Source organism: Ornithorhynchus anatinus, chromosome X1 (genome assembly GCF_004115215.2).
Source record: "Ornithorhynchus anatinus isolate Pmale09 chromosome X1, mOrnAna1.pri.v4, whole genome shotgun sequence".
NCBI classification, from domain to species: domain Eukaryota; kingdom Metazoa; phylum Chordata; class Mammalia; order Monotremata; family Ornithorhynchidae; genus Ornithorhynchus; species Ornithorhynchus anatinus.
In genome coordinates, this window is record NC_041749.1 from 71,467,373 (window position 1) to 71,489,194 (window position 21,822).

Consider the following 21,822-nt stretch of genomic DNA (forward strand, 5'->3'; position numbering starts at 1 on the left):
TGGAATGAATTACCCATTTTTTAAGGATAAAAAAAGTTAGATTGGATATAGTTTTTTCTCAGAAAAATCTTTAACAGCACTTACAACACTATATATATTACTTTGAAAAAAATCAAGCAGTTATGTGTTTTCATGAAATGTCAAATGTATACATTTCTAGAATTACTTTGTTCTTGGATTTAGTCGCTAAATAAATATTTTTGGTAAGGTCATGAAAGGGGTAGGGAAATGTTTAAACATTGGCCGTACATACACCCATTATTGTGCCTCTTTCTTTTATTGCTTTTCTAGAATAGGTCCTTCTAAAACATGCAAAATGTCATCTAATCAAGGAATAATTCCTGACTCATGTGAAATCAGTCAGTTGGCAGTCCTGGTGATATAGTAGATGTCAGTTTCCATTTTATGAGAGATTAGTGAACATGGTTAAGCCATTTCCATCGTTTTATATAATGTTAGTGTTCAGAAATCTGTCAGCACTTTTTTTCATTGGAACCTCTCTGATGCCATCTGCCAAGGGAGGATAAAAGGAAGAAAAAGCTAGTAGTTCTTTTTAGTGCCCCTGACTGTTGCTTTACAAAGTGTAACTAATGGAACATGTCCACTGTCTGTACCATTCTACTTTGTGTGTGTTTTCATTTCCTTTATGAAGACCAATTTAAAATGTTTTTTCCTATCCAGGCCCAGAGTCTGAATTTTTTCATCTGCATGTATTCAGTGCCGCTTTGTGTCGAACACAGTACTAGGCCCTGAAGGAAATTACAAAAGAAACAGTGTGGGTTAGTGGAAAAAACACGGGCTTGGGAGTCAGAGGACCTGGGTTCCAATTTCGGGTCTGCTGCTTGTCTGCTGTGTGAACTTTGACAAGTCACTTGACTTCTCTGTGCTTCAGTTTCCTCAATTGTAAAGTGGGGATTAAATCCTACTCTCTCCTATCTAGTCTGTGAGCCCCATGTGGGACAGGGACTATGTCCAACCTGATAACCATGTATCTACCCCTAAAACAGTGCTTGACACACAGTAAGCACTAAACAAATGCCATTAAAAAAAGAAGAAGAATCAGACATGATCCCTGCCCTCAAAGATTTTAAAATCTAAAGTTAGATCTTGGTTCTCAAACACGACACAAAACACAAACACAAAAATATAATCTGTACAATTAGAGGAAAGCACAAAAGTGATAAGTATACATAAAGTGTTTACAGTGACCGTGATTAAGAGTACTGATTTAATTTGGCATCAGGGAGCCACCATAGGGTTTTGAGGAGGTCAGCGATGTTATTCAATTAGCAGTGAAAAAGTTAATATGGGTTGTCGTGTGACATGTAGTCTGAAGTGGGGAGAAGTTGGAGATAGACTGGAGCAATCAATCCATGGTATTTATTGGGTGCTTACTGTGTGCAGAGCACTGTACTAAGCACTTGGGGAGAGTACAGTATAACAGTTGGTAGACACGGTCCCTATCCACAACTTGCTTGCAGTCTAAGACGGGGAGGCAGACATTAATCTAAATAAATGAATTGTGGATATGTACATAAGCCCTGTGGGACTGAAGGTATTAAATTTTTCCAGGCAGGAGATATTAAGAGCTTATGCTAACATTGTGCCAGGGGAGAGGAAGGGGTGGTTTTATGAAATATTGCTGAGAGTGAATCAGTAAGACTTGGTGACAAATTGGGTTGGGAGTGAATAATAATAATGGTATTTGTTAAGCGCTTACTATGTGCAAAGCACTGTTCTAAGCACTGGATGAGAGACAGGAGTCAAAGAGTGTACAGGACAGGGAGGATGGTAATAGTGTTGACAGTGATGGGAAACAGAAGAAGAGGGTTGCAGAGGAAGGTGAAAGATTTAATTCTTGACTTATTGAATTTGAATGAGATGTCCAAATGGAGATGTTCTAGAGGGAGAAGGGAATACAAAACTGGATGAGGCTAGAGATAATATAGATTTGGTAGCTGAAATCATGATGAGGAAGAAGAGCTCCTCAAAAATGTAAGTGTAAATGGAAGAGAGCAAAGTACCCAGAACTGAGCCTTGAAATATACGTATAAGTTAAAGGATGAAAAGAGGAAGAGGAACCAGAAAAGAAAACAAAAACTGAGGAGGGAAGTAGAAGAACCAGTCTAACATTATAGCCTTGAAACCCGGGCAAAAATGTTTATATGAAACAAGGGCAGGCAATAGTGTTGAAGGTAGCAGAGAAGGGAACATTGGTTTGCACAGAAAAAGGGATTTGGAAACCATACTAAAAGTTGTCTCAATGGCGCAAATGGTGAAATCCAAATTTTAAGTATTCAAGAAAAATTTGACAGAAAATGGTTCTGGATAGCACATTTCAGAAATTCCATGAAAGGTGGAAGGATATGAAACATAGGCTAGAGGGACCAGGAGAAAGTAGAGGGGAAAAGAGACAGAAGAGGAGAGGAGGATGATAATAATAATGACATTAAGTGTGTTATTTGTTAAGTGCTTACTATGAGCCAAGCATTCTCCTAAATGCTGGGGTAGATACAAGATAATCGGGTCAGACACAGTCCCTGTCTCCCATAGGACTCAGCCCAAGTAGGGAGGAGAACAGGTATTTAATCCCCTTTTTACAGATAAGGAAACTGTGGGACAGAGAAGTTAAGTAACCTGCCCAAGTTCACATAGCAGACAATTTCCACTAATAGTAGTGAGGGAAGAAAGGTAAGTCATAAAACTTTGGAGGGATGAGTCTGAGAAACAGCATGGCATACTAGATAGAGTATGGGTCTGGGAGTCAGAAGGTCATGGGTTCTAATCCCAGCTCTGCCACCGTCTCTGTGTGACCTTGGGCAAGTCACTTTACTTCTGTATGCCTCAGTTACCTGTAAAATGGGGATTGAGACTGAGCCCCACATGAGACAGGGACTGTGTCCAACCCTATTTGCTTGTATACACCCCAGTGCTTAGTACAGTGCCTGGCACATAGTAAGTTTAAAAAATACCACAATTATTATTATTATTATTATTAAGACCTTGGGCAAGTCACTTAACTTCTCTGGGCCTCAGTTACCTCATCTATAAAATGGGGATTAAGAGTGTGAACCCCATGTGGGTGTGAGCCCGTTGTTGGGTAGGGATTGTCTCTATCTGTTGCCAAATTGTACTTTCCAAGTGCTTAGTACAGTGCTCTGCACACAGTAAGCACTCAATAAATACAATTGAATGAATGAATGACAGGGACTGTGTCCAACCAGATTAACTTGTATCTACCCCAGCACTTAGAACAGTGCTTGGCACACCGTCCAAGCCACACGCTGAGAAGCAGCGTGGCTCAGTGGAAAGAGCATGGGCTTTGGAGTCAGGGCTCATGTGTTCGAATCCCAGCTCTGCCACTTGTCGGCTGTGTGACTGTGGGCAAGTCACTTCACTTCTCTGTGCCTCAGTTCCCTCATCTGTAAAATGGGGATTAAGACTGTGAGCCCCATGTGGGACAACCTGATTCCCCTATGTCTACCCCAGCGCTTAGAACAGTGCTCGGCACTTAGTAAGTGCTTAACAAATACCAACATTATTATTATTATTATTATTACACAGTCCTTAACAAGTACCATAATTATTAATTAAGGAGGGCAAGGAGGGAGGAGGAGTTGAGAATGAACGTATACCTAGTACAAGGATATAAGACTTTGTCCTTAGCCAGTGCTTCACCTCTGAGGACCCAAAACCTTTGAAAAATGTACCTGAGGGCAGTGTGGCTAATACACATTGGTCAATTTTGCCATTAACAGAGCTGCTTCTGTGCTCCTGCCTTTCAGCAGCTGAAAATAATGTAAAAATCTTCTCTGGAGGGGAGTGCTGTGAGCAGAAAGAGCAGTCTCCTGGCATCGAGTCTCTATCTGAAACTGGCATAGTTTCAAACAGAGAATAAGGGAGAGGAAGGAAGAAGTTTATTTCCCCCTTTCCTTGGTTCTTGAGAATGTGTTGCTGTATCCTTAAGGAGCCTCTGATCTAAAAAGCTTTTTGATTTCCTCGCTGAAATACACCATATAAAATTAATGTAGATCTATATGACTCACTCAGCTGAAATGTCTTCCATGAGAAGAAAAGGCATTACTGCAAAGTTTTCTGGTAGGAATCCTATATAAAAATAGATGAAATATGAAAACATTATTGGGAGAAAGGGTATACCTGATGACTAATTATTTAAAGAAGTTAAAAACCCTAACAGGGATGTTCATTTGTCAGCCTGGGCCTCTGTTTCCCCATTTGTAAAATAGAGATGACCTATCTGTCATCAGTATGCTTTGAAGGTAGTGAAATCTTGTCTTAAATTGATCTAGCTAAGAGGAAAGTTGATATTTAAGTACAGGTGTTTGCTTTTGAGTGGAAAAAGCAGAGTGACCTATTGAATAGAGCACAGTCCTGTGAGTCAGAAAGATTTGGGTTCTAATCCCAGCTCTGCCACTTGTCTGCTGTGTGACCTTGGGCAAGTCACTTAACATAGTAATGATGATGGTGTTTGTTAAGCAGTACCTATGTGTCAAGCACTGTTCTAAGCACTGGAGTAGATACAAGCTAATCAGGTTGGACACAGTCCCTGTTCCACAAGGGGCTCACAGTCTTAATCCCCATTTTACAGATGAGGTAACTAAGGTACAGTGAAGCGACTTGCCTGAGGTCACACAACAGACAAGTGGCGGTGTCCAAATTAGAACCCAGGTCCTTCTGACTCCCAGGCCCGTGCTCTATCCACTAGGCCATGCTGCTTCCTGTGCCTTCTCCATGCCTCAATTGCCTCATTTGTAAAATGGAGATTAAGACTGTGAGCCTCATGAGGACTGTGTCCAACCTAATTAGCTTGTATCTACTTCTGTGCTTAATACAATACCTGGCGCGTAACCAAGGTCATTAAAAAAAAACCCAAACTCCAACTCCCTGTACTATCAATTAAAATTGTATGGGCAGGCTCAGGGAAGAGTATGCCTCTATATTTATTACAAGCCAACTGAAAACCAGTTATCTGTTCAGTCTTGAATGCAGCATACCAACTAAGCTTCTCTTGCAACTTTGGAGTATTTCTTTCAACCCACTCTTCTGTTGATTCGTTTTTAGCTGCCTTGCCTCAGTTCGTATGACAGCTACTGCAGCAACCAAGTGGCTGCCAAGGCATTACTGGACCTCAAGAAGCAAGATCGTCGTGTGCAAGATTTCCTGCAACGTTGCTTGGAGTCACCCTTCAGCCGCAAACTGGATCTCTGGAATTTCCTTGATATCCCCAGAAGCCGTTTAGTAAAATATCCACTGCTTCTTAGGGAAATATTGAGGCACACACCAAATGACAGCCCAGACCAGCAACACCTGGAGGAAGCTGTGAGTTTTTTAGTCATGAACATGCACATGAATGCTTAATTAGTAGATTTATTGCATCTTCCTGTTAAGGTCTGAGCGCACTATCTCCATCAGAAAATGCAAAAAAAAAATTAACTTTGAAATTGCCTTTGCAAAAAAGCATGCCATGGCAGCTGCATTTCTGAATTGTAATCCATGGCTCAGACCCCTCAATTTTGTTTTCTGCCTTAAATCCAAATATGTTGGCTGCCTGCACCTCTGCCTGGTCAGATGAGAGGCTGGTATATAGGTAAGTGAGCTGAAATGCCTGAATGGAGACATTGTCCACTTTCTCGATCGAGTGACGAGTCTGGTTGGCTCCTTGATCTGCAGTCTTGCCTTATGCTGTCGAGTCATCTCCAACCTGTAGCGACTCCATGGACACATCTCGCCCAGAATGCCCCATCTGCACCTGCAATCATTCTGATAGTGTAGCCATAGAAGTTTCTTGGTAAAAATACAGAAGTGGTTTTTACCATTGCTTTCTTCCACACAGTAAACTTGAACGTCCGCCCTCGCCTCTCTTCCATGCCGCTGCTGCCCAGCATAGTTTTGACTTGCAGCAGATTGCCTTCCACTTGCTAGCCACTGCCCAAGCTAGGAATGGAATGGATATGACTCTGCTTAACTCTCCTTCCCATAGCCGAGACTGGTAGAGTACTGGAAGCTCTCCAGGTGCGATCCTGAGAGGGGTCATTTACAGTAACTAGGAGATTTGTGCTACAGCAAGCAATAACAACGATTGCAAATTCTCCTCTGGGTCAGCCTGTATACTTCAGATTAAGAAACTGCAACCAGAGGAGACAGACTTGAACCAGGCCATTCAGCAGATTCCCAGTGAAGTGGACTTACTTTTAATGTTGTTACTTCTCTCTGTTTCATGGGGACACAGAGGGAAGGAGGGGCAGTGGTGGAAATTTGATTAGTATTGAAATGTAATTTCTACCTCTAAGGTTTTAAAGATCTCTTTCCTTGAAAGAGTGTGGAAGCAAAGAGATGGGGCTGGGTTTATTCTCACTTAATCTTGCAAAATTTTATCACTGGAAAAATTATCATCAAGTTGGCTTTTCTCCTAATTCCATTCCAAACCACGTGTGGTCTGCATGGGTAAGCACACTGGGGAATTGACCTTCGTCCAAACAATTAGCTTTCTTAAAGAGAAGCACCTGCTTCATTTTGACACTGACAAATTGTAATACATCTTGGGTGTGGGGAGAATAGCACCGTTTATAGTTACTTAGAGAGCAGACATATCAAATTCATTTCTGTGGGTGGGCCATTTATGCAGGCATCCATTCACATGCTGGCTTCACTTGGAAAATCCTTCTAAGGACTAATGTTTCTTTGTACAATGACTAGCAGCCTAATACTAAAGTATTAAAGAGATCAGAAGGAGATGAAATTGGATGGTAGAATTACCAATAATAATTGGTAAAGATATAGTGTTAAACAGGCAGGGCTTCCATAGGAGCAGGTCCTGGATTAGTGGTGAGAGAGGCTGAGACCACGAGAGAGACAGACCGATAGGCGACCCCCACACTGTCACACACATACTGTCTCTGCTGTACACATGCACACTTTCTCCCTTTCTCTCTCTCTCTCCCCCACACACACTCTCGCTCTCCAATACTCCAATACATAGTCTCCCACTTTCTTTCACACAAACATGCTGTGTCTAATTCATTTATTAGTATTTACGGAGCCCTTACTTCAAAAGTGGAGAGAGAACAGTACACTAAGCCATTTCTCTCACATACTCAAGCTCACCCGAGATAATTTTTATCCCCCAAGGGCAGAGGCCACAGTCAATGAGAGGGCCCAGGCAACCTTGCTGCTCCTTCTATGTCTTTCACTAGGCTAATTGCTCCAAGCTGGAGAAGCTGCCACTCTTGCTGCCCAAGAGCTGATCACTAGTCTTCACAGCTGGAAAATCTGCATGTAGCATGATCCCTGTGGCTCAAAACCCATAGAAAGCAGATCTCTGGCAGAAACAGTAGCCTCTCTAGCCTGGAACAGTATCGAGGAGTTGGGTTGCTGGCCGAGAGGAACAGGTTCAGCTGAATTTCTCTCCCCTCTCTCCCTTATTGTTCCCTGTAGGCTGCAGGCATCCTTTTAGCAAGTAACAAGAACACTGTAGACCCTGAGTTTGACATTCTTGATTTCTAGTAATATTGACCTGTGTGGAATATTTATGTGGCATGTGGTGTACATAACATATGCATGCTTATTACAAAGCACACTGTGGGCTGCTTTTCTGTGCCTAATAATTCTCACTTTACACTCATTCCCTTGGGGAGCTCATCCACTCCCATGGCTTCAACTACTAGCTCTGTATGGATGGCTCACAAATCTACCTCACTAGTCCAACCCCTTCCTTCTCTAACCTTGCATGTCCTTCTGCCTCTGGGGTATTGCTACATTTGTGCCCTACAGGCACCTCAAGCTCAATGTGTCTGAAATGAAATTTTCACATTCCCTCCCAAATCTTCTCCTCTACCTACCTTTACCATCACAGTTGACCACACCACCACGCATTTCTCCATATCCCAGGCCTGCAACCTCGGCACTATCTTTGTTTCTTCCCTTTCTCTCATCCCCCATATTCAGTCTTTTGCCACATCCTCTCATTTCTTCCCCATACTCTTTCCAGGATACTCCTCTTCCTCTTGATCCAAATTCCACCACACTTATCCAGGTCATTGTTGTTTTTAAATGGTATTTGTTACGCGCTTACTACATGCCAGGCATTTTACTAAGCACGGGGATAGATACAAGCTAATCAGGTTGGACACAGTCCACATCCCACAAAGGGTGTCCCACATCCCCATTTCACAGATGTGATAACTGAGGCCCAGAAGTGAAGTGACTTGCCCAAGGTCACACAGCAGACAAGTGGCAGAGCCAGGATTAGAACTCAGGTCCTTCTGACTTCTAGGCCCTTGCTCTATCAACTAGGCCATGCTGCTTCACTTCTGTCGTGCCTTATTACTGCATCAGCCTCTGTATTGCCCACTGCCTCCAGCCTCTCACTTCTTCAGTCCATACCTAACTCTCCTGTCTGGATCATTGTTCTGAAACATTGCTCGGCACATATTCATTCAATTGTATTTATTGAGCGCTTACTGTGTGCAGTGCGCTGCACTAAGCACTTGGAAAGTACAATTCAGCAACAAATAGAGACAAACCCTGCCCAACAACAGGCTCACGGTCTCTACTCACTCCTCAAAACCAATCAATGACTACCGATTCCATTCCACATCAAGGGAAAACTCTTGACCGTTGGATTTAAAGTATTCCATCAGCTTTCTTTCTCTCCTACTTATCCAGTCTCTTCTCTTACTACACCCCAGCACACAGTCTCTGTTCCTCTCAAGCTAACCTACTCATTAGGTTTCTTTCTCATCTCTCCTACCACCAACCTCTTGTTCACACCCTTCCCCCTGCTAATCAATCAATCATTGGTATTTATTGAGCTGTTATTGTGTGCAGAGCACTGTACTAACCGCTTGGGAGAGTACAATACGACAGAGTTAGTAGACATGGTCCCTGCCCACAAGGTGATAATAATAATAATAATAATGTTGGTATTTGTTAAGCGCTTACTATGTGCCGAGCACTGTTCTAAGCGCTGGGGTAGACAGGGGAATCAGGTTGTCCCACGTGGGCTCACAGTCTTAATCCCCATTTTACAGATGAGGTAATTGAGACACAGAGAAGTTAAGTGACTTGCCCACAGTCACACAGCTGACAAGCGGCAGAGCTGGGATTCGAACTCATGACCTCTGACTCCAAAGCCCGTGCTCTTTCCACTGAGCCATGCTGCTTCTCTAAGGTGCTTACAATCTAGAGGATAATAAAAGTGGTATCTGTGAAGCGCTTACAATGTGCCAAGCACTGTTCTAAGCGTTGGGGTAGATACAAAGTAATCAGGTTGATTACCTTGGGACAACAAGGTAATGAGGTTGTCCCATGAGGGGCTCACAGTCTAATCCCCATTTTACAGATGAGGTAACTGAGGCACAGAGAAGTTAAGTGACTTGCCCCAAATCACACAACTGACAAGTGGCAGAGTCAGGATTAGAACCCATGACCTGTGACTCCCAAGCCCATGCTCTTTCCACTAAGCCACGCTGAATTTGCCAGGAACTGTCTCCTGCTTTATGACAGACCACAGCACAGCACTCCCCATCTTCAAAGCTCATCTGTTCCAGGAGTCCCTCACTGATTTATTTCTAATCTCCCAGTTTATATCCCCCTTAATGTTGGTTCAGCATTCAGCATTTCCATGCCATCTAGCACTTAAGTACTCACAACTTCGTGGAGACATATGTATGTGTAGAGAAGCAGCATGGCTTAGTGGATAGAGCATGGGCCTGAGAGTCAGAAGGACCTGGGTTCTAATCCTGAGTCTGCCACTTGTCTGCTGTATGAGCTGGGGCAAGTCACTTCACTTCTCTTTGCCTCAGTTATCTCATCTGTAAAATGGGGAGTAAGACTGTGAACCCCATGTGGGACAGGGACTGTGTCCAACCCAATTACCTTATATCTACCTCAGCACTCAGTAGAGTGCCTGGCACATAGTAAGTGCTTAACAAATACCATAATCATTATTATTGTTATTATTATTTTTAAGTGTATGGCCCTGTGGGATTTGTGTTGCTTCAGTGGCTCCAGAGCTCATCACCAGTAAATCTCCCTCAGCAATATGGGTGGATCGAGCTCTTCTTCATGGGGCTTCAGGGGCAACTGAAACTTCTCAAGCCCAGTCATTCATTGGTTCATTCAATCGTATTTATTGAGCACTTACTGTGTGCAGAACACTGTACTAAGCGCTTGGAGAGTACAATTTGGCAACAGAGACAATCTCTACCCAACAACGGGCTCACACTCTAGAAGGGCCTGGCTCTCTCTTGTAGCCGAGCCTGGTAGCGTACTGAAAACTCTCCAGGTGCGACCCTGAGAGGATAAGCAATAGGAGCAATTGAAGCAGCGTGGCTCAGTGGAAAGAGCACGGGCTTTGGAGTCAGGGCTCATGAGTTCGAATCCCAGCTCTGCCACTTGTCGGCTGTGTGACTGTGGGCAAGTCACTTAACTTCTCTGTGCCTCAATTCCCTCATCTGTAAAATGGGGATTAAGACTGTGAGCCCCACGTGGGACAACCTGATTCCCCTATGTCTACCCCAGCGCTTAGAACAGTGCTCGGCACATAGTAAGCGCTTAACAAATACCAACATTATTATTATTATTAATAGGATAGATAGAAGATAATTAGGTTGGACACAGTCCATGTCCCACATGGGGCTCACAGTGTTAATCCCCATTTTATAGATGAGGTAACCGAGGCACAGAGAAGTCAAGAAATTTTCCCAAGATTACTCAATCGCATTTATTGAGCACTTTCTGTGTGCAAAGCACTCTGCTGAGCCCTTGGGAGAATACATTACAACAGGGTTGGTAGACACGTTCCCTGTCCAAAGCAAGCTTATTATTATAATAATAATGGTATTTGTTAAGTGCTTACTATGTGTCAAGCATTGTACCAAGCTTTCCAAAGTGGTAAAAATAATATCTCCTTCACATTCACGTGCAATGACAACGACTTTTTTTGTGCTTTCTTATTGTTTTTCCATAGATAAACATCATTCAAGGAATAGTAGCAGAAATTAACACAAAGACTGGAGAATCTGAATGCCAATATTATAAAGACAGACTAATTTATCTTGATGAAGGCCAGAAGGATGCCTTGATTGATAGTTCACGGGTATTGTGTTGTCATGGTGAATTGAAAAACAACAGGGGTGTGGTAAGAAGTTTAATATTGTATTTTTAATCTCACAATCAACTAACTCTTATCAGTTTGGTTCAGCTGGTTCAGACAGAAGTGATGAAGTCTTGTTCCCTCCATGTTTCAAGCCTTTTTTCTTCTCTTCTCTTCCTCCATAATTTATGAAAAGACCAAGCACTGGCTCCATCCCAATGTTCCTGAGATGATTCATTGTTCCCATCTTTTTTAAAATGGTATTTGTTGAGTGCTTACTATGTGCCAGGCATTGTACTAAGCACTGGGGTAGATAGAAGCTAATCATTTTATATATCTCATGGTCCTGAATAATAATAATTGCTGTTATTATTGTATTTAAGTATGATTACCATATGACAAGCAATGTACCAGGTGCTAGGATAGATTAAATATAAGCAGATTGGACACAGTCCCTGTACTCCTTAGGGCTCATAGTCTAAATGGGAGGGAGAACAGGTATTTCATCCCCATTTTACAAATGAAACTGAATTAAAGAGTCACTTGCCCAAGATTACACAGCAGGAAAAGGGTGAAGCCAGGATTAGAACCCAAAATAGTAGAATAAGTTATTTTTGAATGCTTTCTAAATTGCCAAGAGTGTGTGATTAAAGAAAACTTGGCTACTTGATCTTGGTACAGACTGAATATATTAGGAAGAAAATTGAGAAGTTCACAGTATAAACAACTTCTAATGGTTTTCCATAATTCATAACATTAATTCATTCAATAGTATTTATTGAGTGCTTACTATGTGCAGAGCACTGTACTAAGCGCTTGGGATGAACAAGTCGGCAACAGATAGAGACAGTCCCTGCCGTTTGACGGGCTTACAGTCTAATCGGGGGAGACGGAATTAAGCTAGTTCACAGCACTCAACCATCAGCAAATTTTGGAGGACTGTTATTTTCAATTTAATTCGCTTAACAAAAAAAGTGGAGGAAATAAATCAGGAGAATGAGAAGAAAATGAAGTTTCCAATTTCCCAAACTTCCATTAAATGATTAAATAAAGCCCAGTCCCAAAGTCTGTCAACAGCTAACTTTCCTGAAAATGTTTCCCTCGTATTTTGGAGGACTTTCAACACTGTTAGGTGATGATTCTGATAGCGATTCCAGGTTCCTGGGATCTCCCCAAGCATCTACGGTTAATCTTGCTTTCTGATAGCCCTTAAAATACAGGCCTTCGTTTCTTATTTGTTTTCATTTGCTACAAACACGAATTAGCTGCCAGCCACTAAGCTGTAGCTGTCATAGAACTAAAACTACTATGAACACAACAAGAAAGGAGATATTATGTTTCTCTTTTCTGTGGCTGCTGATGTGTGCTTTGATTCTCCTTGGAACAAGTAATGCAAAAAGAAATAGCCCTTAGCCTTATCTCTTTGGAGAGATATCAAGTGCTTCACATGTTATTTATTTTAAGCCTGGGAAGTCTGTCCCTGGGAGGGTATAAACAGAGCAATTGACCCTGCCCTTGAAGGGGTCTCCATGTTGCCAGTTTCTGGAGGCCACCAATTGAGAAGCTGAGAGGCCTAGTGGAAAGTGCCTGGTCCTGGGAGTCAGAGGACCTGGGTTCCAATCCTGACTCCTCTTCCATGCTGTGTGACCTGGCGCTAGTGGCGTAACTTCTCTGGGCCTCAGTTCCCTCATCTGCAAAATGGGGATTCAGTACCTATCCTTCCCTCCTACCTAGTTGGTGAACCCCATGAGGGGCCTGATAATCTTGTATGTACCCCAGCGCTTAGTACAGTGCTTGGCACATAAAAAGTGCTTAACGAATACCAGAGTCATTATTAGTATTATTGTTGTTATTATCAGTTGGTGAAAAATCCCACACAGGACCCCTGTAAGTAAGAGACCCCAACTGGGTTTGATTAAGTAGTGCAACTACTATATCAGTAAGTACTTCTGCTCCTTAAGACATCCCCCACTATGGTTGGAATGAACCTCGGGGGACACGCTCAGCCTGGGCCCCCATTAACCATAGTTCCTAGTGCACTGTTGTTTAAGAAACTACTTTAGGAATACTAAGATAATTACTTTTTACTCTTTCTCCTAGAAACTGCATGTCTTCCTGTTCCAACAAGTGCTTGTGATTACTCGAGCCATAACTCACAATGAACAGCTTTGTTACCAGCTATACAGACAGCCAATCCCTGTGAAAGACCTTGTGCTGGAAGATTTACAAGATGGAGAAGTGAGATTAGGTGGATCCATCCGAGGTGCCTTTAGTAACAATGAGAGAGGTATGAATACCCAATTGTGTGTCTTGAAATAATTTACCCAACCTTTTAGGTGTGTGTGTTATCCCTTTCAGTTCATCATATCGCACTTGCTTGGGTATCTATCAAGCAAGTCAATCAGTTGTATCCATTGAGCGCTTACTGTGTGCAGAGCACTGTACTAAGTGCTTGGGAGAGTATGATATAACAGAGTTAGACACATTGCAGAGAAGCAGCGTGTCTCAGTGCAAAGAGCCTGGGCTTGGGAGTCAGAGGTCACGGGTTCTAATCCCGGCTCCCCCACTTGTCATCTGTGTGACTTTGGGCAAGTCACTTCACTTCTCTGTACCTCAATTACCTCATCTGTAAAATGGGGATTAAGACTGTGAGCCCCACGTGGGACAACCTGATCACCTTGTATCCCCCCCAGCGCTTAGAACAGTGCTTCGCACATAGTAACCACTTAACAAATACCATTATCATTACTATTATTATTATTATTATTCCCTGCCCACAAGGAGTTTAGTGGGAGGCATACATTAGTATAAATAAATCAATTGCGGATATGTACATAAGCGCTGAGGGGCTGAGGGACGGCTGTATAAAGGATGAAAATCCAAGTACGAGGGTGATGCAAAAGCGAGTGCTATCATCAATTCTCCTCACATGTCCCACCCAGCAAAGCTGGGTTCATGTAAGCTCTGACTCAGTGCCGGTGAGTTTGACTGTGTACCAGGATCTCATTGTTATCAATCTTAATCCTGACACTTGATGTTGAGTAGAGTTCATAGGTGATGCTGGTAAAACTGCTCAAGAAGTTGCACACAGCTTTGTGGATCAACTCAATATGAAGTTGGATGCCCAGTTGTAATCAAATGAATTCCATCTGCCTAAAGTGCTACTGGCCTTTGTCTATCCAGACACCATTGTATAGTACACTGCCTGTGTAGCGAAATTTGGTCACAGTATAAGTTCTGTGTGACTGCTGAAAATCTTTTGTTGTATGTAGGTTTCCAGGTTGTAGGTTGGTACATATGCTTGGTTTTCTTCTTGTGCATTGTAAATCCATAGTACTCTTCCAAATGTGTTTAGAGATTGATAATCACTCATATAATCACTCACATGGGAAACAGTGTGGGCCTAGTGGAAAGAGCACAGGCCTGAGCGTCAGATGTCCTGGATTCTAATCCTGGCTCTGCCACTTGCCTGCTGTGTGATCTTGGGCAAGTCACTAAACTTCTCTATGCCTCAGTTTCCTCATCTGTAAAATGGGGATTAAACACCTGTCTTCATAATAATAATAACTGTGATATTTAAATGCTTACTACGTGCCAAGCATTGTACTTAGCACTGGGGTAGATACAAGATCATCAGGTCCTATATGGGGCTCATAGTACAGTGCTTTGCACAAGTAAGTGCTCAATAAATACGATTGAATGGTCTGAGGAGGAGGAGGAAGATTTGCTTAGGAAGAGAGATGACCCTGAGCTAAGGTATATCGGGGTAGAGAGCAGGTAGGTAAGAGGCCAGCCTTGAGTCAATTTTCAGGGCATTTGTTATATTTGCAAAGCAATGTGGAGTTAAGTCAAAGTTTTTGATAAGTGTAATACTATACTCAAATCAGAAATTTAGAAAAATAATTTGGGCAACTGTTTGTAAGCTGAACTGAAAAGGAGAGCACCTGGATGTGGAGAACCCATTTATACAGTTGTTACAAGAAGCAATGAGGGCTGAAGTGGAGGAAACAGATCCATGAAATATTACTGAGACAGAACTGGCAGAATATAAAGGCAATTGAAGGTGGAAAGTAAAAGAGAGAGAGGATTCAAAGATGGCACCTAGGCTTTGAGCTTGTGGGTCAGGGGATGGTGGTGTTCTCAATAGTGATAAGCAAATTAGGTAGAGAGAATATAGGAAGGAAGATAAGAAGGGCTTGATTTTGGCCATGTTAAGTTTAAATTGCTGGGGTGGATCATCCAGATTGGGCTATCCAGAAGACAGAGGATATGGAACATTGGAGAGCTGGGGAGAGGTAGGGGCTGGACATGGAGATCGAAGACTCATTAGCAGAAGGGTGGTAGTTGAAATTATTGGAGAGTTGAGCTCCCCAAGGGAATGAGTGTAGAGTGAGAAGAGAAGATGACACAGGCCTGAGTTGAGGGGCACCCACAGTTAAATGATGAAGAGAAGTTGAGCAGCGAAGGAAACTGAGATGGAGCAGTAGAAGTGGTAGGATGTGTCCCAGGGAAGTACCCCATTCATAAAATTAAGGAACTAGGATGAGAAGCACTGCACAAACACCGCTAAAAAAAACCCCAAAACTGTGACCAAAATGGCATAAAAGTTTCTTCGGTCTCGTAATCTCCCCCACCATCAGATTTTGTCGGAAAGAAGAACTTAGAGATCTTGGTGAGCATACTCTCAGGGGAGTCACATGCAGTGATTTTTTTCCTAAGAAAGCTAACAGGTTATGAAACTTCCCCAGAGTCATAGAGTAAATTCATGGCAAAGCCAGTTTTGACTTGCACCCTGTGGATTTCCCTTTGGTTGTTTAGTCTCCGACCTATACTCTGCCTCTGAAATGAACATTTGATATTTTTGGCTGCATTCTTGGTTTATTTCACCACCCAGGGAAAAATCTGCATATTAACATGCATGGGCTATTTTCTTTTCCAGTCAAAAACTTCTTCAGAGTAAGCTTCAAAAGTGGATCTCAAAGCCAGACCCATTCACTGCAAGCCAATGACACCTTCAACAAACAGCAGTGGCTTAACTGTATCCGCCAAGCCAAAGAAACCATTCTATGTGCAGCGGGACAGGTTGGGATGCTTGATTCAGAAGAACATTTTCGAATACCTGCCACTTTGAGCAGAGAGCCCCAGGGAGAAATTAAGCCCGAACAAATGGACCAATCAGACAATGACTCAGACTGTAGTATGGACACTAGTGAAATCAGCCTTGACTGTGAGCGCATGGAGCAAACAGACTCTTTCTGTGGGAACAGTAAACAGATAGAAAGCAACATTTAATAGAGACTTAAATCCTTCCTGGAAGTAGCCCTGTGTCTGTCTTGTACAGTATTTGCATTCCGTAAATGGAATCATCTGGAGAAGCACTTTTTAATTCTTTTTGTGACAGTGTGGACAGTCTCTTGTTTCTGTACCTTTGACTGTAGTATTGTAACTGCCAATCTGTCATTGTAAGCCAGAGTCTTTTGCAGCTGTTGTCCTGTAGTGTATTTCTAAAATGTCTGGGTGGATGAAAGAGGTACTTGACCAGTTACTTTCAGTTGTCTTGCTGGAAAATAGAATCTCTAAACAGTTGTTTATTCATATGTTTCCTAAGTAATTTTTCCCTGCTTTTTCAGTGCTTTGCTTGATTTCAGATATGGCAGCTGAAACTTGGAGTTTAGAGCACCTCAAGTGACAAATGAAGTTATCTATGTGTGGTGATGGTGTTTAGAATGAGGAAAAAGCAATGAAGGGGAGAAGTCAAATCCTTGGGATTAATTTGGTCCAATATGGTGATATTTAATCAAAAGGTATTAATGGACTATGTCTCTGACACTTAGAGGCTTAATTTTTAAAATGACAAAAGATCTGGAAAGGCAACACATTTAGTCCTAATCAGTGCATTTATTAGAACAAGTAATAAAAAGGATAACTCCAAGTCTTCAGCTGGAATTCTGAACATAGAATAACATAGTATATGTGTGGTAATTGGGAGTTTGCTTATAGTACCATTTCTAGTCCAGCGCATTAGCCGAGATTAAAAGATGACGCTATTGATGGTGAGATCCTACACCATGTATGTGCATGAATGTGGCTGAAACCTTTGATGTGTGCTCAACACTCCCTTCTCATTGTGTGCAGGGAAGGTAGTTCCTTGATGTCCTGTATTGGGCCTGTCTTTGTTTTAAAGTCTGTCTCTTGGTCCCCTGATCTTTCTGAAGCATTTGTTTGAGGAGAGGAGTTTTTCCTCCCAATTGTTGACTGCTGGACTGATCTATCTGATACAGTTCTCTCTCAGCATTTCACTGCTCTGCTGCAGTGTTTGAGACTATGCTTTACTGTGTCTTTATATTGCTTATTCTGCTTTCTTGACTTGTGTGTGCCTCTTCCAATTCATCATACAGTAGCTGCTTGGGTACCCTGCTGTCATACATTCTCCTCACAAGTTCTGCCTAGCAGAGCTGTGTTGCTGTGAGCATTTAAGGACCCAAAGGGTGTAAAGAATGAAAGCACTGTAATGACGAGGAGGCCCCTCTGAGTAGACACACTAATATTTTAAAGTGTGAATTAATTGGTGATGAAAGAATTTTAGTGATAGAATACATGTTTCTATTTACAAATGGAAAATAATTTGGGGTGAGAAAGGTAATTTACCTATGAGAAGTAGAAATGTCTAAAAAACTGGGGAACATCATGCCATTTTATTTTTCCCCTTTGCTTTTATGGGTCACCTTGTTGTTGCCTCTGACCTGAATCGTCACTTTACTTCTCAGGGGTAGAGGCAGTAAAAATATAGTTAATCAGATTCCTGAGAAATAATGAGAGATGTTGAGAGTTTGATTAGTTACTGAACTATTCCTATGAGGCCAGCCTAACTAGAAATCTCTATCCATCTTCAATTTGCTGTGCTGAGTCATTGTGAAATTTCAGTAATTTGAACTAAATTCACTAAAACACATCTTAAATATAAATGTAAATATTAAAGGATGACCTGTGCAAAAGTATCCCCACACCAGTACTAATAGCAGTAATTCTAAATTATTGCCAAAAGACGCTCTTAGAAAAATGAAAATCCCATGTTTTACAAGTTTACAGAAAGGAGTAAATGAAATGTCATTTTTGCCTTGTACATAGGCTAAGTCCATTAGAGGAAAAATCAATGTGACAAAATAATCAGTATAAAGACAATGTATATTACTTTATTTTTTAAAAAAATGTCAGTTTTATCCTGTAGACCATTTCTGTATTTATAGATTTTAAACGTGGTGAATTTTTCTATTTCAGGTTTTGTGATTTATTTAAAACTGCTTCGTGTCCAAAGTTGATCTGTAGATTTAGTGACTGTCTGAGAATGCTAGAAATTAAAGCAGAAGAAAGAATGCAGCATTAACCATTAGCCAGCATATGCTAAAGTTGAAAAGAGACTGGTAAAAGGATGCCCTATGGGGGAAAAAAGAGTACATGAATGTTTGAGGAAATTATTTTTTTGTATAATGACCTTAAACTTTCTGGAAGCATTTCAAATAAATTACATTGACTATTGTTTTGTTTACTTAATAGGTTTAATTGCTTAGCATAAGAATAATAATAACCACTGCAAATACTAAATATTTTGACTTTCAACTAACGTTATAAAGCATTGACTTCTTTTTAAATTATGTTTGATTCACCAAGACTTATTGAATCCATATTAAATTTTTTGAAATCAGTTTTTGTCTACATAGAAAGCCTAAGAGTATCTTGCTTGTTATGGAAAAAAAAAAAACATTTTCAGTGGTCAATACTGAAAGTTTTTGTGAGATTCATGGCATTTCATTTTGTCATACATTTGCCTAATCTTTTCCTTGGTTTTGTGTTAGGTTATGTACCAGCAATCACCTGGCAAACCTTATATACAGCCAAGAATTTCAGGCCCCAGGTACAGTGCTCTGCACAAACAGATGCTCACTAATGCTGTTGATGACGATAGTCTTCATCAGTGATGGCAAGTTCGGTGCTGTCACTGAAATCCACTAACTAAACCCATTGTCCAATGCTGTAAGGCTAGGCAAGGAGATGGAAACCAAATCAAGAAGGCTGGACGTTCCTTTGAGAGATTGGGTGCTGCCAAAACGGCACTAAGATTCAAGACGAGCCGAAGGTCTGTAGGCTGACTGTAGAGTCCAATCTTCTCTGTGGCTGCAATACTAGGACGTAGCACAGATGCCACATTCAACTTCTAGAGCCGGTCTATCATCAAGGGATGCCAAAGTGTTATTTGGAGCTCAGGGGAAAACTTAGGGTGAAGCATTGAGGGGGTGAGAGAGGAAAAGGTGGGTGAGGAGAGGGAAGAGAGACAGAGGCAGAAAGGAATAAAAGAGGTGGAGGAAGGGGGAGAAAAGGAAGGGGGCACTTGAAAGCAGAATCGATGCCTTTTAATTCTATTGTACTCTCATGGGCCTAGTACAGTGCCCGAGCAGGACTGTGGCTGGCAAGGAATCGAGAATTCAAGTGTCACTTGCACAAACCACTATCACTATCAATCAGTTCCTTCATGCCAGTTCTCAGCCTTGAAGCCTCAGTACTGAGGCTTGTGTATTGTTCTCGGCAGGAGACTCCATCTTCATCATCACAGTGCTCTGTACACGGTACGCACCCAATGAATGGACTTATCCTCCTCCTGCTCATCCTCGTTGGGCTGCAGGGCTGAACCAGAGATTTCTTTTGCCTCTGACCACATAGCCCTTGAGACCCCTCCCCTTCCTGACCTGGGAATAGGTAGGCAGTGACCAGGTCAGGAAGAGGTGTGGAGGCTATTCTGCTCAAAGAGGATAAAACCACTTCAACAGTGACTCTGATTGGTTCATCTTCATGGGTCCCTGGGTCAAGGGTTAAAGGAGCCTCTGGCCTGGCTCTCGCAATCCAGTGAAAATCCCGCAGGTACCAGGGCTGGGCTAGAGGCCATGTCTTGTTAACATGGGGCAAGCCTGGAGATGACACTTAGACTCCTGGTCCCTTTCCAGCTACTGTGGCCCAAAAGTTTTGTTGAGACTCTGGAATGCTAACTAGTTATGCGGCTCCCCGAGGACATCTCCTCCAAGAGGCCTTCCCCAACTAAGCCCTCATCTCCCCTACCCTCATCTCCCCTACGTCTTCTCCCTTCTGCGTCGCCCTTGCACATAGATTTGGACCCTTGATTCACCCCACCCTCAGCCCCACAGCATTTATGTACACATCTGTAATTTATTGTAACGTCTTTCTCCCCATCTAGACGGTAAGCTCCTAGAGGTCAGGAAACATGACTACCAGTTCTCTTAAGAGTATTGTACTCTCCCAAGCGCTTAATGCAGTGCTCTGCACACAGTTAGCACTCAATAAATGCAATTGATTGATGCCCATACAGATGATGTCCCTCCCTTCCCCCCCACCACATGTAGTTGGCATCTGTGCCATCAAAACCACCTAGACAACATTAAATGATAAGCCAGGATCACAGATATTGGAGACTGTAATAGTCATTCTTCCAGCACTTTTATCCTGCATTGACTACTGCATCAACCTCCTCGGTGACCTCTTTGCCTCTCCCCTTCATACTGCACCCTGTTCTCCAGAACAATTTTGTTTAAAAAAAAAAAAGGTCAGTCCACAGCTCCCCACTCTTCAAGAGCCTCCAGTGGTTGCCCATGCACCTCCACATCAAAGAGAAACTTCTTACTGTTGGCCTTAAGGCACTCAATGAGCTCTCCCACTCTAACGTATGAGTCACCTCTGATAACCCAGTCCATACACTATGCTCCCCTAATGTGGCTGACCCCTTGCCCACATCCGCCCCTGCTGGCCTGGGTCTCCCTCCCCCTTCATATCTGACAGACCACCACTCTCCCCTCCTTCAAATTCCTCCCAAAATCACATGTCTTCCAAGAGGCTTTCCCTGACAAAGCCCTCATTTCCCCTACTTGCCCTCCCTTCTGCATCACCTATGCATCTTGATCTGAACCCCTTAAGCACAATTTATCTACCCCCTCCTCAGCCCCACAGCACTTATCTACATATCCATCTGTAATTTCTTTTAATGTCTATTTCCCCCCCAGGCTGTACTCTTCTTGTGAGCAGGGATCATGTCCACCAAATCTATTGTGTTGTACTCTCCTGAGTGCTTAGTACAATGCTTAGCACCCAGGAAGTCCACAATAAATACCATCGATTGATCGATCAAAACCACATTTGTCACATCATGCTTACATTGGAGAGGTCATGTGTAGTGAATGGACAATAGCAAGATTTCCCAACAGCTGCTCTATGGTGAATTGAAATGGGATAATCATAAACAACCCCTCTCAGGGTCACACTTGCAGAGTTTCCAGTACTCTTCCTGAACTGACTACGGGAGGAAGAGTCAAGCAGAGGCATACCCATTCCATTCCTAGCTTGGGTAGTGGCTAAAGAGTGGAAGGCAATCTTCTACAAGTCAAAACTCACCTTTGCCGGTCACTAGCGGCATGGGAGAGTTGAGGATGGATACTCAAGTTTACTGCATGGAAGGAAGCAATGGTAAACCACTGCTGTATTTTTATCAAGAAAACTCTATGGATACACTACCAGAACTATTGCAGATGGAGATAGAGTGTTCTGGGAGAGATGTGTCCATGATGTTGCTATGGGTTGACCATGACTCGACAGCATAAGACAACAACAACAACAATCATAAACAGCATGAATATAATGGAGCAAAA

General features: G+C 42.4%; 1 protein-coding gene and 1 non-coding gene across 4 annotated transcripts in view; one reads left to right on the forward strand and one right to left on the reverse strand.

Moving 5' to 3' along the window:
- ARHGEF3 (Rho guanine nucleotide exchange factor 3) overlaps nt 1-18,662 on the forward strand; it is a 368,353-nt gene extending 349,691 nt beyond the window's left edge. For all 3 annotated transcript variants that reach the window (XM_029051829.2, XM_029051831.2, XM_029051830.2), the window contains 4 exons: nt 5,083-5,340; nt 10,991-11,161; nt 13,217-13,403; nt 16,056-18,662. In XM_029051829.2, the coding sequence (XP_028907662.1) occupies nt 5,083-5,340; nt 10,991-11,161; nt 13,217-13,403; nt 16,056-16,408 (969 nt within the window). In that variant the 3' untranslated portion in view covers nt 16,409-18,662. The remainder of the gene's footprint in view (nt 1-5,082; nt 5,341-10,990; nt 11,162-13,216; nt 13,404-16,055) is intronic.
- LOC114806998 lies at nt 5,914-6,051 on the reverse strand. Its single transcript, XR_003755051.1, has one exon. It is a non-coding gene; the product is annotated as a small nucleolar RNA SNORA7 (small nucleolar RNA).
- Nucleotides 18,663-21,822: the final 3,160 nt, after the last annotated feature.